This window comes from Juglans microcarpa x Juglans regia, chromosome 2S (genome assembly GCF_004785595.1).
Source record: "Juglans microcarpa x Juglans regia isolate MS1-56 chromosome 2S, Jm3101_v1.0, whole genome shotgun sequence".
NCBI classification, from domain to species: domain Eukaryota; kingdom Viridiplantae; phylum Streptophyta; class Magnoliopsida; order Fagales; family Juglandaceae; genus Juglans; species Juglans microcarpa x Juglans regia.
This window is the reverse complement of record NC_054597.1, coordinates 7169824-7185468: the sequence shown is the minus strand read 5'-3', so window position 1 is coordinate 7185468 and position 15645 is coordinate 7169824. Positions and strand designations below refer to the sequence as shown.

Below are 15645 nucleotides of genomic sequence, written 5' to 3'. Positions count from 1 at the left end.
TTTGTGGATCCCATTGAAATATATTTGAATGTAAATAAGTTTAGATATGAATTTAAATATATGAAGTAGGTTGAGATGGATTTAATTTTTTATAGAAAGTTGAACAAGTTTTGGATCCCACCAAGAATTAGTTTGAGATGGGACAAAATGATCTAAACATCCAAAAATAACCTTAAATGTGCAATCCTAATAATTTAAGTGATACAAATGAGAACGAGTCATATTAAGATTGTTACAGTGTAATATGTCAAGACATCGTTGTATAAACAATTAGGTTGGATGATTGATTAACCAAATAAGGAAATCAGTGCAAAAGGTACAATCATTTTTAAACAAAACCTATGTAGCCTTTTGAGAGGGGATAACTTTTTTTATATCCATCCAAAGATGATAAAAAGTAGGTACTAGCATTTCTCTTTATCAAACTGGTTTTGGGTAATAAAGTAAACACGTATCCAAATGCGTCTAGAATCCTTCATCCAGTGTATCACAAAACATCCAATATAGGAAAAAAAGGTTTGGAATAAGGTAAACACTGATTGAGTACAAGCTTTCCTGAGCTTTGTTGATTTTAGTGAACTTGAATTTGGTTTTGAAGCACAGCAAACTAGCCTGTGCAAAGCATATTGAAATAGCCTGCATCTAAAATCTTGCAGGAAACAAAATTTGATTGCATGATTACTCATCATCAAAATTACAAATTCTTTAACAAGCCAACAAACAGATTGGTTGGTTGGCTTATTATGCAGATGAACTGGAGGTTGCCTCCCTTTCTTCAACTGAAAATGGAATAGGCTTGGTTGGGGCAGGCAATCGGCCAATGCTATCAACTTTGTCCCTTTGTTTCGGGGGAGGCCTAGCTGCTTTTGGCAACAACCTGCCCTTCTTTTCAAACCACTCAGGCTTGAGCAGTGCTCTGAAGCCCAATTTGTTGTAGTATACTCTTCTGACAGACCCACCTGCAGCTTCAACTGCTTCCTTTGCCCTAACTGTGACCCTTGAAACCTGTCAACTTCATTTATAAGTATGGTTTTGTGTTCAATGTAGCGTGACCCCGACATGTGATTGAAATAAAGTGCATCAGCGTTTTTATTTAACTAAGATTATTATGTCTTGGATACTTCATGGCAGATTATCGCATGAAAGGATAAGTTGATGAACTTCCAAAAGGGATTCTCAGTTTCAGTTGCCAAGATAAAGATTTACCTCCAGATGAATTGGCCACTTAATTTGTTCAGCACCACGCCCCATTAATCTTACTCCATCTTTTATCTGCTTCCCTATTGCCCCTATATCCTATTGTAATAGTTATAGACAGAATAAGAAAGCAAACAAGGAAAGGTTCAAATTTGAGAAATCAAGAAAGAATTCACTGTACCTTGAGCGTTTTCATTGTAATTAGTTCAGACGAATCTATCTTCCCTCCATTTATAAATTTGGCAATTTTTCCCAACCCTACCGGCTGCCAGAAAAGACAAAGATTTATAAGTTTGGCATTTAGCTATCGGGAAGTGAATTAGATGAAAGGCAACACTAGTGGAACCCTCTTTTCAACAAGAAATGCCAAAATAGATTAACCTATCTTATATATATATATATATATATATATATATATATTACTATGCAACAAGCTTACAAAGTTGACATGAATGTTACGGCATGCAGTCCCCTCCCAGTTGGTCCTTATGTTGTTTCAGCTGGTCCTATGTACTAATCAACTAGTTTTTCTCTTTTACTTACCCTAAAAAAAGTAGTGATAGAAATTATAATCAAGATAAAAAAGGGTAAACTACTTATGGATCAGCACACCTCTTGTTCATAGAAAGATTACCTCCGCTTTCTAGCAAGATCATTATGCAACATTCAGCAACAACTTTCAAATCATTCCAAAATGTTATAGAAGATGGTCTACAATATGAGCTTGTGTTTTAAGGTCATCAACATTAAACAAATGATAAAAGAGTAACACCTACTTTTAAAACTGCTTACCTCACTGTTTAATCATGCACAAGTTACAAGCCTCTTTTCTTTTCTTTCTGATAAGTACGATAAATTTTTAGAAACTAGTTACTAGATTCTTCTAATGCAGAAGTTGATTGTTGGCAAAATCTTTCCTTCTAAAGACTCTGAATTATAACATCAAGCCAAAAGAGCTGACTCTGAGGCCCACCAGAAAAATTACTTAAATCTACCACCAAAGCCATCACCTGAGGCTTACTTTGGTAAAAGAGTTACTGTAAGAATCAAGCACCGACAGCAAGATGATGCTCCAGTATTTGTTCCATTGTTCTTAAATATCAGAATTCACTAGTATCTTGGAGGGTTTTTGTATATAGAAGAACAATTTAAATTGCAAGAGGACACAGCCCAATACATGGAAAGTATATAGGAGAACATAAAAAAAAACCATTAAATGATCGAATTTAAAAATCAAGAACTCAGAAAACAAAGAAGAAGAATAGCAGCCAAATATTGCCATCCACTCAGAGCGATTTTAGAAATACCATCTTGAACTTAGCCAGAACTTCAATATCCAAAAACATTCAAATGTCATGCTCAAACCAAAAATGCCACAGCAGGTAGCAGGTGAAGCAGAATTCACTCCAAAACCGCATGGTTCCTATGCTTACCAAAATATCCAACATTGTCACATTTCAACCAACTCCCAAAATAAGAAGATGAATTTTACAAAAAAGAGTGCAATGCTGAAAGGAGTATGAATTGACTGGGAACAGGGGTTTCTGGGAGGAAGGTAAGAATATCATTGTCCATAATAAGTTGTATATTCAAAATGAGTATCATAACCTGGTCAAGAACATTTTATTTAATCAATTTTATTTATAACCATTGCAGCTAGAGCCACCAATCCAAAATTAAAAGTTTCATGCGCCAGAAAAGTTGACCACTGCGCTGAAGAAGAAATAATGGATTAGAGGAAAATAATGCTAATTCTACTTTCTTTACACATTCATGAGCAGGGGAATTGAAACTGATCTACCGACTGATATTGGATTGGCCTACTGATTGGATAGCAAGTTGAATATGGTTAAATCCCATCCAACAGACAAAATGCTTATTCACCATACACACCATTGAAATTCACTCTTCTCATAAGTTAATCGGATATACATTCATTATTCTAGTAAAAACAAAACAAAATTTGAATCTCAAGGAAATAACATTTATTTACCTCAAAATTTTACTGGGCAGTGACAGTGATCACACTTTTTTTTTTTTTGGTTGGGGAGGGGGTGTGGGGGCGAAGAAAAAGAAATGCAACAACACTCATAATTTTCTTTCCTTCACCCAATTCCCAAAGCCAGCCACCATACATAATACAAATACCAAATCTTTAAAAGGACATAGACACTCTCAAAGAAACCTAAAAACACCAGATTTTTCAATTCCCTCTCTTCCTACCATTTTCTCAGAAAGAAAACAATAATTTCCAATCCATGACAAAAGAAGATTTCTTTCAAAAACAAAACTTAACTTACAGACAGATTTATCGTTCTTCCAGCTAAAACATCCACGAAGATTCTAATGTGACTATCAATTCCACCCCACCCCCCAAGTTTATTAGCTTACTGAGTACAGAGAAATCACAGAACACCCTCAGAAGTACAAAAAAATTGAAAACGAAAAAATATACCTGAAAAGTGAGGCTAAAGGGGTTCTTGAAGCCACGCTTGGGCAACCGTCGGCGAAGCGGGGTCTGACCCCCTTCGAACCCGAGCTTCCCAGACCCTCTTGCCTTCTGGCCCTTGTGACCCCTCCCAGCCGTCTTACCCTTCCCTGACCCAATCCCCCGGCCCTTCCTCGTCTTCTGCTTCCTGGGCACCTTGTCCCTTAGGTCATTCAGGCTCAGAAGGCTGTAAGCCCTAAAACCCTCAAAACCTATGAACCCATTATGTTTAACAATCGAACTAGGGAAAGATCCTTGTGGAAAGGGCAGGGAATGAGGTAGGGGAATAGTTTTGGTGCGAAGTGAAGGGATGAGGATTGAGGAGGAGACGAGTGAAGCGAGTCTTCTTCTGAACATTTTCCTTTCCCCTTTCTACCTTTTTTCTTTCCAAATTCTTCGGTAAAGTAAGTCGCTTAGAATCTTAGCGGTTTTTGTGGGTGGTGCTCATGCGGGGGGGTCTAGGGTTGCGAACGGGTGACTGGTAACAGATTAGCCATGGCCAGCACTGGTCTGGTGCACTACTGTTAGGACTTAGGAGCTTCCCGAGGTTTTAGGAATGAGTAATGCTAGACAGAAGTAATTATGTATGCAAAATGGATCAGTGCGCTACTGCTTTTTGCTCTGTGTTGTGAATCCGACCGTACGAGTTATTGTTCTATACATCGGACGGCTAGGACAGTCTCACCCACTCTTTTATTTCCATAATACCCTCCACGAACTAATTAATTATTACCCAAAATGAAAAATAAAATAAAAACAGTGATGGAAAATGGTGTCTAACGAAGTATCAGTAGCATGTTATTATCAGGGCAGCATTTAAAACCTTAGTAGACTAACAAAATTAGCTTTTCAAAGTCCCTAACTCTCAGTTTAATGTTCTCAATGCTTATACTATACCACTTGGCTTATATTATCGCAAATTCACGACTACAGTAATATAAATAACACGAGAAGTATTATAGTTACAAAAAGATTTCATAAAAATAAACTTATAAATTGACGTAAATTTATGTGATATGTTATATTTTCTTTAGAATCAACTTATCCCAAAATCAACATATGAGTTTTTGAGTTTATTTTATATCTATTTTATTTTAAATTTACGTTAGTTTATGAATTTATTTTTGTGAAATATTTTTGCAGGTAAAATATTTCTCAACTAATATATTATCCATCCCAAAATCATTTCATGAGTGTTGGGAGTAATATTACTCTACTCTCTGTTTGCATTCCTTTTTTCTTGGCAAGAAAACTATGGTGCTTACAGACACATTAATTAATCCTTGAAAGTAAACTTATTTTGTATTTGTGGATACCGAATTTATGATAGAAACTAGAACTTTACTGATGGAAATGTCCGAGTACATGCCAGTAGAAAGCAAAGATGGTAGCTGACCATTTGATCTTACACACCCCAAACGAGGTACTGGGAGAAATTAACTGATGCAAATTGCTTATCTCTCTATACTGCGATGCTGCGATATTTATTTGTAGGGACTTTGAATTTCTTCGGCTCAACAGCTACAACCTCACTGGTAGTTGAGATCCTCCAATGTAAGCAGTGTGGCCATGAAAAACTCTCCCTTGAACACGGTCTTCACCTTGCATTATCATCCTCAATGCTTACCTATACATTCAAAGTTGAAACAGAAGAATATAAGATAGATCTCATTACAGAGGTGCTTATATTTAATTCCCATCCCCAAAGAAGTAGAGGAGATATCATCATAGATGTAAACTCTGACAGAAGTTCGATACAATTGCTTACCAACTCCATTCCATGCGGTTGCTCGTGGTAGCGGACCTTCTTCTACTTGGGGTTGACGCCTTTCTTTTAAATGCTGAAATAGTCTTTTCTTTCATGTCATCCACAAATTTGAAATAAGCATCTCTCCAATTCTTCTTGTACATCATGGCACCAAGAACTCCCCATAGTCCAGTCACGTAACCTGCAGACATGGAGATGTAAAGCCAGTCTCTTTCAGATAGATTTCCTTCATCTGTCCCTTCATTGCGGGGCGGAGGTGGCTCAGCACTTGCACACTTTGGTAGTGGAAAGCCACAGAGTCGAGGGTTGCCTGTGTAAATGGAGGGATCATCAAGGGTCTGCAGCTGATTGCCTGTTGGAATTTGTCCAGACAGGTCGTTCGAGGACAAGTTGAGATGGCTTAGAGAAGTCAGGGCAGACATGCTTAGTGGAATTGAACCAGAAAGCTGGTTTCTTGAGAAGTCCAGAGATTCCAATGACCTTATGTTGCCAATCATGGCAGGCATCTTCCCTGTCAAATGATTGTTGGACAAGTTTAAGCCACGTAATCGTACAAGGTTTGTTAATTCTTCCGGGATAGTTCCTATCAGTGTATTACTGGAGAGATCCATGTTAATTAGGTACTTCAGCGTCTTGGTGTACTCGAGCTGCTTCCCTTTCATGAACTGAACCATGTTTTCTCCGTACGTAGTTGACCATAGATATATGCCAATATCACTAGTACCATTCCCAGTAATCATGCCCCTCAAATTCCCCAAACAAGGAGGGATTGTTCCTGAGAGATTATTTTGTGCAAGGTCAAGTACCTGAAGATCAGTGAGGCTGCATATTTCCGAAGGAATAGTGCCATCAAACTTATTTTTTCGTATTCGAAAAATTTCAAGCCTGATCATGCTCTTTCCAATCCATCTAGGTATATTTCCAGATAATCCATTTTCACCGCCATCGAAAATAACCATTCTTGTACAATTTCTCAAGGACGATGGCAGCTCTCCTTCGAGACTATTATTGCTCAAGTGCAAGGACTGCAATGATGTTGCATGTCCAAATGAACTTGGGATGACTCCAGAAAGGTTGTTGGCAGAAAAATCTAGAACCACCAAAATCTTAAAATTGCTCCAACAATCTGGAATGTCACCAGATAGCCGATTTTTGGAGAGGTCCAGAACTCGTAGGGTATTTATTTTGCACAATGACTCTGGTATAGAACCGCTTATTTGATTACCAGAGAGAAGTAAATTGTCGAGTGTAGGCGTCATGTTGCCAATATCTTCTGGAATTGGACCTGAAATTTGGTTGTCAGTGAGATCCAATCTGTTCAGAATATAAGGTAAAGTTGGCAAGGGGCCTTCGAATTTGTTGGAACTCAAATACAGGTTCATGTAGAGAGAAGCTGGCTGAGAAAATGTTGGCAGCCTGCCCCTGATCTGGTTGAAGGATAGGTCCAGATAGGTAAAATTCAGGTTGGGAAACCACAGAGGCAGAGCATCCGAGATGCTTGTGTTGGATAGATACAACGTGGTGATCCTTTCTTGGTTTTGAAGCCAATTAGGAAATTGAGGACCAATATTGCAGGATCTCATGTTTATGTAATTGAGTTGAAAGGGGGGCACCCAGTTTAAATTTACTTTCAAAGCCAAAGAGTTAACTCCCATGTCTAGTTCTTCTAATCTTGAAAGGTTAGTAAAGTGGAGTTCGGACACGGTTCCTTGCAAGGAATTGGTGGACATGAGTAGTTTCTCAAGAGAAGAAAGTTTCCCGAAAGATTCTGGAACTGATCCATTCAAACGATTATGAGAAAAATCCAGCTTTCTCAAGTTAAGCAATTTCCCATATGAAGCTGGAATCGCACCATAGAACGAGTTGTTTGCGAGATCAAGGGTTTTTAGATTCGAAAACTGAGAAAACCAATCAGGCAAAGGACTGCTAACCTTGTTCCATCTCAAACTCAGTTTCTCAAGACTGCTTCCGATGCATCCGGATGCATTTTTAGAAGGGTCTGATATTGTTTCATTCAATCTGTTCATAGTTAAATCCAAAACTTTCAAACTACAAAGATTCCACAAAGAACTTGGTATGCCTCCCTCTAATGAATTGAAAGACAGGTCTAGGACTATCAGAGGAGTGAGGTTTCCCAAAGCATTTGGGATTTCACCACTGAAGTTATTGAAGCCAAGATTGAGATGCACAAGGCTTTTCAGGTTAGCCAACCACACAGGAATTTTAGAATCAAAGATGTTGGCTGAAAGGTCGAGGACTTTGAGCGCACTCATGTGCTGGATAATATCAGGGATAGGACCTTGAAGTGCGTTGACACTAACATCAAAGTGCTCAAGAAACGTGGAATTGACATAATCATTGAACGGATTAACATGATTACCAATTCCACAAGATGACAAGCGTAAACGAACCAAAAAGGGAAGCTTATTGAGTACCTGAGCCAAGTCAGAGGCATTCTGAAGGTTCACCCAGCTCATGTCAAGGTGCCGCAAAGATGAAAGATGGGAAAGCCATTGAAGGTTGCGAACTGAAAGCTGAAAATCATATTCACTTGGACCGCTACTAAGATCAAGATCATGCAACCTATGCAGATTGCCAAGTTGATCAGGAACAACTCCATTGAAGCGTGAGTTAGAAAGATTAAGATAACGTAGTCTTTGCATTGAGCCTAAGAAAGTGGGAATCGGGCTTCCCATGAAATCGTTCCAGCTCAAGTCCAAGTGTTCCAAATATTTCAACTCCAACAAAGACGGGTTGACAGCGTTGGCTTTTAACTGGTTGGAAACTTCAATGAAGTATCCATTCGAGTCTGGATAGACTCGGTTTCGGAGGTCGAGCTTAATGACATGTCCAGTGTCGTTGTTACAGCCAAGTCCTTCCCATTTACAGCAATCGTTGCCTGTCCATGAAGAGAGCCGATTCAGGCTGCCGTTTAGGCTGTCTTTGAACTGTACAAGAGCCCGTCTTTCTGCTTCTTTGCAGCCAAGGCTTGAGGTTGCGCCCCGACAGAAACGTGGGATTTGAAGGAAGAAAGCAACCAGAGCTAGGACGATATAGATGTACCGCACCATGTTCAAGTTTCCGTCACTATGTCTGAATCAGCTAAACTAGAGAGTTAGCTACATATATAGAAGCAGAAAGATTAGTACTGCACATATCCCACACTGGTGGGCCATGAATATGAGTGGTGTGGTTTAATGAACACCAATTCATTATTCCGAAGTCAGTCAATGAATTTGGCTGAGACAGTGAGACTTCTAAAATTAAAGATTAAAAAATATATGGTGCTTTCTTTTTTTTCCACTCGAATATGATGGGTGTGGTATAATACTAGTAAGCAATCGTTGATTCAGTTGTTTAAAACTTTGTGAGATGGGTTGATTTAATTTCCTGCTGCAGTGAGAAATTGTGTTTGTCTAGATCTGTGTTATTGAAATTCATATAAATCAATCTTTCATCCATCCTTAAGTCTAGTTTAATTATTGAAAATACTTTATTACTATTCATTATTATTTAATATTTTATTATTATTTTTTATTATTTTTTTATTACTATTTACAGAATATCTGAGAATACCTCAATACTACCTAAATGCAATTCTGAGAAAAACAATAAAAATCCTAAGAAAAAAAATAGAAAGCTTCCAAGTTTTGGAGAAAATGGAGAAAGAAATCATGATAACGCAATTCTTTTCAAAACTATGTATTAAATACAAAATATTTTTATAAAATAACGTATAAAAGTAATATTATTATACAAAAAAATATCATCATTTTAAAATATAGTTGTATAAAAGATTGTATAAAGGTTTTTACAAGTATTAATATTACTTTTCTCGTTTTGAAAAATCTAATGGAGAGGTACTTGGTCCTGATTTTGGTAATCATGACAGCTTGCAATGGAAGACTTTGATGATCCCTTAAGCTTCTTGTACGTGTGCTAGTCATTTACGACGTTGAATCTAATTTATCATGCGTTGGACAATTATGGCGGCCATTGACAAAGAAATTTTGGGTGCTCGATGAGGGTAGCGCACACATGATCATGAGTACGCTAGAATTATTATATTTTAAAAATAATAATTACAAGTTATTAATTGTATAGTAAATAAGAAAGGTAGCTTGAAATTATGTGCATGGTAAGACAGGAAAATTAAGCTGTCAATGAACCGATTAATTAAAGACTTCTCGTGTTGACAATATATTCGGACCGGGGCTCGTGTTTAGTTAGATGATGTCTGAACCAATGAAATCAATCATTTACGTGTTTCTGCATGCACGTACGCCGGAGATCCTCCAGAGCTGCATGCTTGAAATGATCAAATGAATTCGAAAAGAATTTAAGCCAATCGATCGAGTTTAATTTATGTTGTTTTGGGTAATTTGTGATGAGGTCTATTTGCAGAAGACGATCAAGATCCACATATTTAAGCTAGCTAGCGTCGGATCATTGAAGTGAGATTGATGAGCAGCTGATTTTCTTCCCCCCCCCCCAAAAAAAAAAGAATTTAAAAAAAAAAAAAGAGAGCTGATTTTCTTGTGTGGTTTTCCATTCATCCGGAGAAATAATAAAATAAAGAGTAATGCTAATTATAAGTCTTATATATGCAAGGATTGTCTAGTACTTTGTAAAAAAATTAAGTCCCATAATAAAAATAGATTTTTTTTAACATTGTTTGATGTTGTAACTCCTCTTTTTTTTTTTCTAATTATTTATTTGAAGGTCTATGTGAGGCTTCTACTAATTAAGATCTGTGCAAATCATTACTCTAAAATCAAACGTCTCGAGATGAAGCTATATATAGAACTTCTCTTTAAGTTTCGAAATAAAAACTCGAGGGTATAGTCATTTCAAGAAAGAATCATTAAAATATAATCATGGCCTGATTCAATGGGAGTAGCTGTGCTCAATTCATTGACCAGGTCCAAGCAAGTTACATTTGGGGCTGGTTTGGATAGTAATATTGATGTTTTAATTTTATTTTAATATTTAAATATCATAAATATAAATATTTTTTAATTTTAAATATTTAATTTTTTTATCTAATTATTATTTAATCATTATAAAATTTTCAAATTTTCAAATAAAACATAAAAAATAATTTTACTTTTTCAAATCTCAAAATAAAAATTATATTAAAAAATAATATTCTAATAATATTTTAACTTTTTAATATTTTTATTTAATTTTTTCTCTCTTATTTTTAACCCCACAAAACATTATAACTCGAATCATTGTATTACTATTTATAAACAATTTTATTACTATTTATAGACTATATCATCTCATCTAGTTAAATAGCCGTAACTTCTCCGAAAACTCGAGTTAATGGAAGTACAAGGGAATTGATCAATTACGTTCTAGAGAGGAGTCAAATCCTACACAGATATTAAACGTCGTGGTTTCTAGAGCCATAGAAAATGACAGAACTAGTACTGCTGTGAAAGTCATCGCATGTTCCTTAATTTGAAATTTTGACACAGGTTGGTCTCGACTTCCTTAAGAGTTTTCGATTTTAGTTGGTTTTATTCATTTCATTTTGTCTTATGCCGTTGACGATCGATCGATGTTATAGGCTCGGAGAGTAGTGGACTTGGACCAAAACAATAATCCGAGTACAGCGACTTCACGTCGAGGAAACTTACCATTTTCAGCCTCGACGCCCCGCGGGTCTTCCAAGCTAGCTAGCTCTAGTGCTGCAGTAAGGATCACCCCCACCCTTGTCTCCGAAGAAGAGTCCTCCGAAGCTTCATGGGGGCCGCGGGGGCAGCTGCACGCGATGGTTGGCACTTTGGCACGCTGGTCAAGTTTGACTTGTTCCTTGTTTTCTAGCGTATTATCTAAGTCGTGGGTTTTCGTCGTGTCTTTTTGAAAGGGATTGGACTTGGGAGAGTCTGATATTTGTTTGACGATTCAGTCAGAAAACACCAAAAAGGGTGTTCATGATGTTGAAGTTTATACTTCCAGCGTGAATACTGATCTCTGTGGTTTATTTGTAGTATGCGAGTTGCAGTCGCTTGCAAGTTGAAACTTCCTCACACGTAACGTAATAGAAAATGAAGTCTAATCCATAGGCCTGGAAATATTTTGATGATAAGAGTGATTGGATATAGTTGAATATATTGCATCATTCTTTCTTTAGTTCTTGCAGAGTCTCTAGACAGGTATTATTCTACCACGTTTTGATATCTGATTCGAGGACCTTTAATATATAATAGTAACCCCGTCAACTTTATCTTTTATATGGATATTCACTGTCATTTGTCATTAATATCGATCTATTTTAGACACCTGCAAATGAAATCATGGACATGGAACCATCAATTAATGAGATATTGTTATGTCACGTGTCACCATTTGATGGGAGGACCCTTATGGTAGTAGCCATCTACTTTATTCTTTACCTGGAAATTCACCCTACAAATGGTTCATTGATGAGATTATTATGTCATTGTTGTGTTGCCATCGGATTGGAGAAACCTTGATGGTAGTAACTGTTTGTTTTGTCATTTCCGTAAAAATCCGTACTATCCATAAATTTCACATCCTACTCATTTAAAAACATTTCATTTTATCTTTTTATCCTATTTTATTTACAAAAATATCTAGAATCATTTTTATTACGTGAGTAAAAAAGTAAAACGATATATTTTTAAATAGATGTGTAGAGTGTGAGACTTATATTTATAATTTTTATTTACGTGAATATTCATTGTCACTCAATTTTGTCATATCGATCTATTTATAAGGACACCTTCAAATGATTTATGGGTATGAAGGCTCCATTACCATTTGATTGGAAGACCCTTTGATTGTATTAACTGCCTATTTTATCCTTTACTCATTGTCGCCCAATTTTGTCATTATACATCTACTTTACTTAGGACACCCAGCAAATGGTTCATGAGAGTTAGGCCATCAGGGACTAACTTGGTGAATGAGATGTCATCCCCTGCATTCCACTTAAAACACATCTAGTTAGTTGGATCAATTTAAATTCGTATAGAATTGACCATAATCCGGTTAGACTCGACCCCAACTCTATTTATTATGGCTGCAAAACGCAACCCATGACTTTAGGTTAGAGATAATAGCATTGATCATAATGGTTTTCACATCAGGAGGTAGCCAGGTAGGATTGAGTTCCAAGACATTTTCAGGGCCCTTCCCATAGTTGCAGTAGCTCTTGGCCGATCGTATCCTGCTGTAAATAGCCCACTAGAATCGTGCAATATGAGCTATCGCAAAAGCGCATGCTAAAAAATCCCTAGACATAAAGTAGGCAGAATGATGCTAAATTTTTTAAGTAAATAAACTTGGACCCAAGTCTCAACAAGCTCAAGACATATTCCCAAGTCATTCCATGCTTATCAGCAATAGCACAAAGTTCCACAACTATTTTCAACTCATGTTTCTAAGATGCAGGATGAGATTTTTCAGTCTGTTGCTGCTGGTTCCACTGCTCTGGGGTCAAAGCTTTCTTAATTGATAAAGCATGAATTTCTTTCATTTCTTCTTCCAGGGCAGCATTCACCAACCGATGCCTCTCCAACAACCTCTTCCCTTCAAATTTTTCTGACACAATTTCAATCGCAAAACTTGCACCACATCTGAAAATCAGGTGGCTTTATTTGAGTAAAAGGAGGTTGAGAAACAAAACAAAAAATCAGATGAAATTTCTGATTGCATTCGTTAGCAAGAGATAACTTACCCTCCAGATGTATCAATGACCTCCTGAAACAAGAAAATGGAAGAATAAGTTTAGAGGGAAGAATTTACCTACTCACAAGTATCCATGTAGAATTTGCAAAGGAAATCTAAATAGAAAAATATCATGAAAAAAAAAAACAAATAGAAATCTATCTGTAGCCCACATGATTTTTATTAGAATCATTATAGAAACAAAAAGTGCACATTTGAGTGAATATTGGAAAACAATTCTAGTGTCAATGCACCATCTCTCCCTCCTCCTTCCCTCCATTTGTATTATGCTTTCTTCAAATAATCTTGGGTTGTAGTATACAATCATCAAGGTCTCCAAGCTGATTATCATGACTGCCTTCATCATGAAGTGAATAGATTAAGAAAAAGGAATTAAACAGCCAGCACAAAATGAAGGCTGAGCTGACTCATGCATGGACCAACAGGGAGAAATTTAAGCTGCGGTCTCTTTTCAGACTTAGGTAAATTATCTGGAAGCTTAAGCAGATGCTATCATGCTAGTGAACCAATCTCCCATCAGGATGCAATATTTTTGGTCTTAAATGCCTGTATGTTAACTATCGATTTCTCATGATGAAATCTGTGGCCAGAACTTCTTTCTTCAACACTAATAACAAATTTCATAAAGGGTAAGGCAGACATAGTAAAATAGACTAAGTTTATGCAATAAACGTTTTCCCTAGGTTTGTTCATATTCAAACTATACAACTCACATCCTGGTAGAACATTAAAGTATATGAAAGACTGCTTTGTAAAAGCCTCTCACCTTCTAAAAGTACCAAAACTATCACAAGCCCAATATTTAAAAGAATATGCATGTTCAATTAGCTATCAAACTTCTCTTAAGACTTGCATAGTCAATCCTTCGGGATTGTAGAATGTCAAAATTACTTCCCCTTTTTCTAATGCTATAGAAAGAGGAAGGAAATGTAAAAAAAAGGGTAATGAACTTAGTAAAACTTGAAATGCTGTCTTCTCACCAGACACCACATAAGAAGTCCCTGAATTTCTCCCTCTCGCCCAAAAATAAACTTGAAAATGCACCATCGGATTCCCTCATTCGAACTCATAAACATATAGGGTCACTCACTCCTTGTACACATGGTATCAGAAGATTCAGAACACCTTGAGGGGGAATAGATGCCACTTCCCACAAAAAAAATCGTGCGCCAAAATTGAAGTACATGGACCAGCTATGTCTAGACTCTAAATCTAGAAGAAAAAACATGTATGTTTGATCTGAAAACTTAACAAAGTGGCTTGACTTGATGCAGCCTAACAACCTTAATAGGAATGACCTCCCTAAAGCATCATAACAGCTAACAGGATTGAGGACCTCAATTTCCTATCCTAATAAAAATACCAAGCTTCCCTAAAGGTGAACTCTCTTTCGAGAACGAGTAGATGCTGTTGTTGTTAAGGCAGTTATAATGGGGTTGTTTTACATGCAATAAAAATGTAACTGCTAAACAGGCAATGAAATTCTGTCACTCCCACTCGAGTTACAGTTTGTTACCAGCCCATGTATTTCTCTCACACTGGAGACACGAGATACAGTGATAAACAGCTCCCTCAAAAACAGAACTCCGAGCCATTATTCAAAAGTAAAATAACAATAACAAAAACAAGAACAACGATGTGATATATTTCACTCAACATTATTAAAGCATTTATCTGACATATAATTTGCTTCCACGCAATCATCATGAGAATCTCAGCTCTAATTTATCAAATCAAACAGAAACCTACAGCTCAAAATTTATATAGTGGCCAATCTAGTGGAAGGGATCAAGCTCCTAGAAAGCCATTAAAGTTTTCACTGCCGTTTCGGACGTGGTGTTTATTCTGTTTCCAACCTAACTTATCAAAAAGCCCTAGCTGAATGATTTCATATTATATCTGCAATTCTATAATAACCTCTCTACTGCAAGACTCATGGGTATTTTCCGACTAGTTTCATATTAAATTTATCCACGTTTGGGGGTAAAACCCTAGCTGACTTTCAAAAAAAAAAAAAAATTTACATGAATCAGAAGAACAAGAATAGGAAGCACATAACCAGCAATTGAAAGAGTAAATAGGGCTTACGAGCTGCGAAGGATTCATCTTTGCCCTCAACGAAGATTCTACTTGCTCCTTTGTCACCCCCATCTCTCTCTCTCTCTCTCTCTCTCTCTACCTGGCTCTGGCTTGAAGTGGCTTCTGAGCTCTGACGTGCTGAGTATTATTGTAGTTGAAGATTCGATGTGCTCAGAAAATTCGATTCTAATGGGTGGCCTGCAATGCATCCAATTCCACGGGCCCAACAGTACCACATTATAACCAACAAGAGAAATACTATTTTATCCACCTATTTGTACAGCTCTATTTGACCGTTTAGTAAATTTTTTTATTAGTTAATGATTAAAGAAATAATTTTAAATATATTAATATTTTTTTTTATTTTTTAAAAATATTAAAAAAATATAAA

General features: G+C 36.7%; 3 protein-coding genes across 4 annotated transcripts; all 3 read right to left on the bottom strand.

Annotated features, from left to right (window-relative positions):
• Window positions 1-539: 539 nt before the first annotated feature.
• Window positions 540-4172, bottom strand: LOC121253220 (50S ribosomal protein L15-like). The gene is made up of 4 exons (XM_041153196.1): window positions 3653-4172; window positions 1379-1462; window positions 1207-1296; window positions 540-1005 (listed from the first exon to the last, which is right to left on the bottom strand). Exons 1-4 carry the CDS (start codon window positions 4040-4042, stop codon window positions 742-744), a joined length of 828 nt encoding a protein of 275 aa, XP_041009130.1. The 5' UTR covers window positions 4043-4172; the 3' UTR covers window positions 540-741.
• Window positions 4173-5005: 833 nt separating this feature from the next.
• On the bottom strand, window positions 5006-8567 carry LOC121253268 (receptor-like protein EIX2). The gene is made up of 2 exons (XM_041153266.1): window positions 5454-8567; window positions 5006-5312 (listed from the first exon to the last, which is right to left on the bottom strand). The coding sequence occupies exons 1-2, from the start codon at window positions 8522-8524 to the stop codon at window positions 5309-5311; spliced, it is 3075 nt and encodes a 1024-aa protein (XP_041009200.1). The 5' UTR covers window positions 8525-8567; the 3' UTR covers window positions 5006-5308.
• Window positions 8568-12265: 3698 nt separating this feature from the next.
• On the bottom strand, window positions 12266-15430 carry LOC121253193 (protein BOLA2). 2 transcript variants are annotated; one of them, XR_005938372.1, is made up of 4 exons: window positions 15264-15430; window positions 13165-13187; window positions 12746-13063; window positions 12266-12466 (listed from the first exon to the last, which is right to left on the bottom strand). XR_005938372.1 is itself a non-coding variant. In XM_041153138.1 (3 exons), the coding sequence occupies exons 1-3, from the start codon at window positions 15324-15326 to the stop codon at window positions 12868-12870; spliced, it is 282 nt and encodes a 93-aa protein (XP_041009072.1). In that variant the 5' UTR covers window positions 15327-15430; the 3' UTR covers window positions 12742-12867. The 2 variants fall into 2 exon arrangements, 1 of the variants encoding a protein (XP_041009072.1); XM_041153138.1 differs by lacking the exon at window positions 12266-12466 and having other exon boundaries at window positions 12742-13063.
• Between the last annotated feature and the right edge of the window lie 215 nt (window positions 15431-15645).

Coding starts and splice junctions, on each gene's coding strand:
- LOC121253220 (XM_041153196.1), bottom strand. CDS start 4,042: ATGTTCAGAAGAAGACTCGCTTCACTCGTCTCCTCCTCAATCCTCATC. Junction 1,463..3,652: donor CCTTTAGCCTCACTTTTCAG/GTATATTTTTTC, acceptor CTTTTCTGGCAG/CCGGTAGGGTTGGGAAAAAT. Junction 1,297..1,378: donor TTACAATGAAAACGCTCAAG/GTACAGTGAATT, acceptor CTATTACAATAG/GATATAGGGGCAATAGGGAA.
- LOC121253268 (XM_041153266.1), bottom strand. CDS start 8,524: ATGGTGCGGTACATCTATATCGTCCTAGCTCTGGTTGCTTTCTTCCTT.
- LOC121253193 (XM_041153138.1), bottom strand. CDS start 15,326: ATGGGGGTGACAAAGGAGCAAGTAGAATCTTCGTTGAGGGCAAAGATG. Junction 13,188..15,263: donor AGATGAATCCTTCGCAGCTC/GTAAGCCCTATT, acceptor TTCTTGTTTCAG/GAGGTCATTGATACATCTGG. Junction 13,064..13,164: donor GTCATTGATACATCTGGAGG/GTAAGTTATCTC, acceptor CCTGATTTTCAG/ATGTGGTGCAAGTTTTGCGA.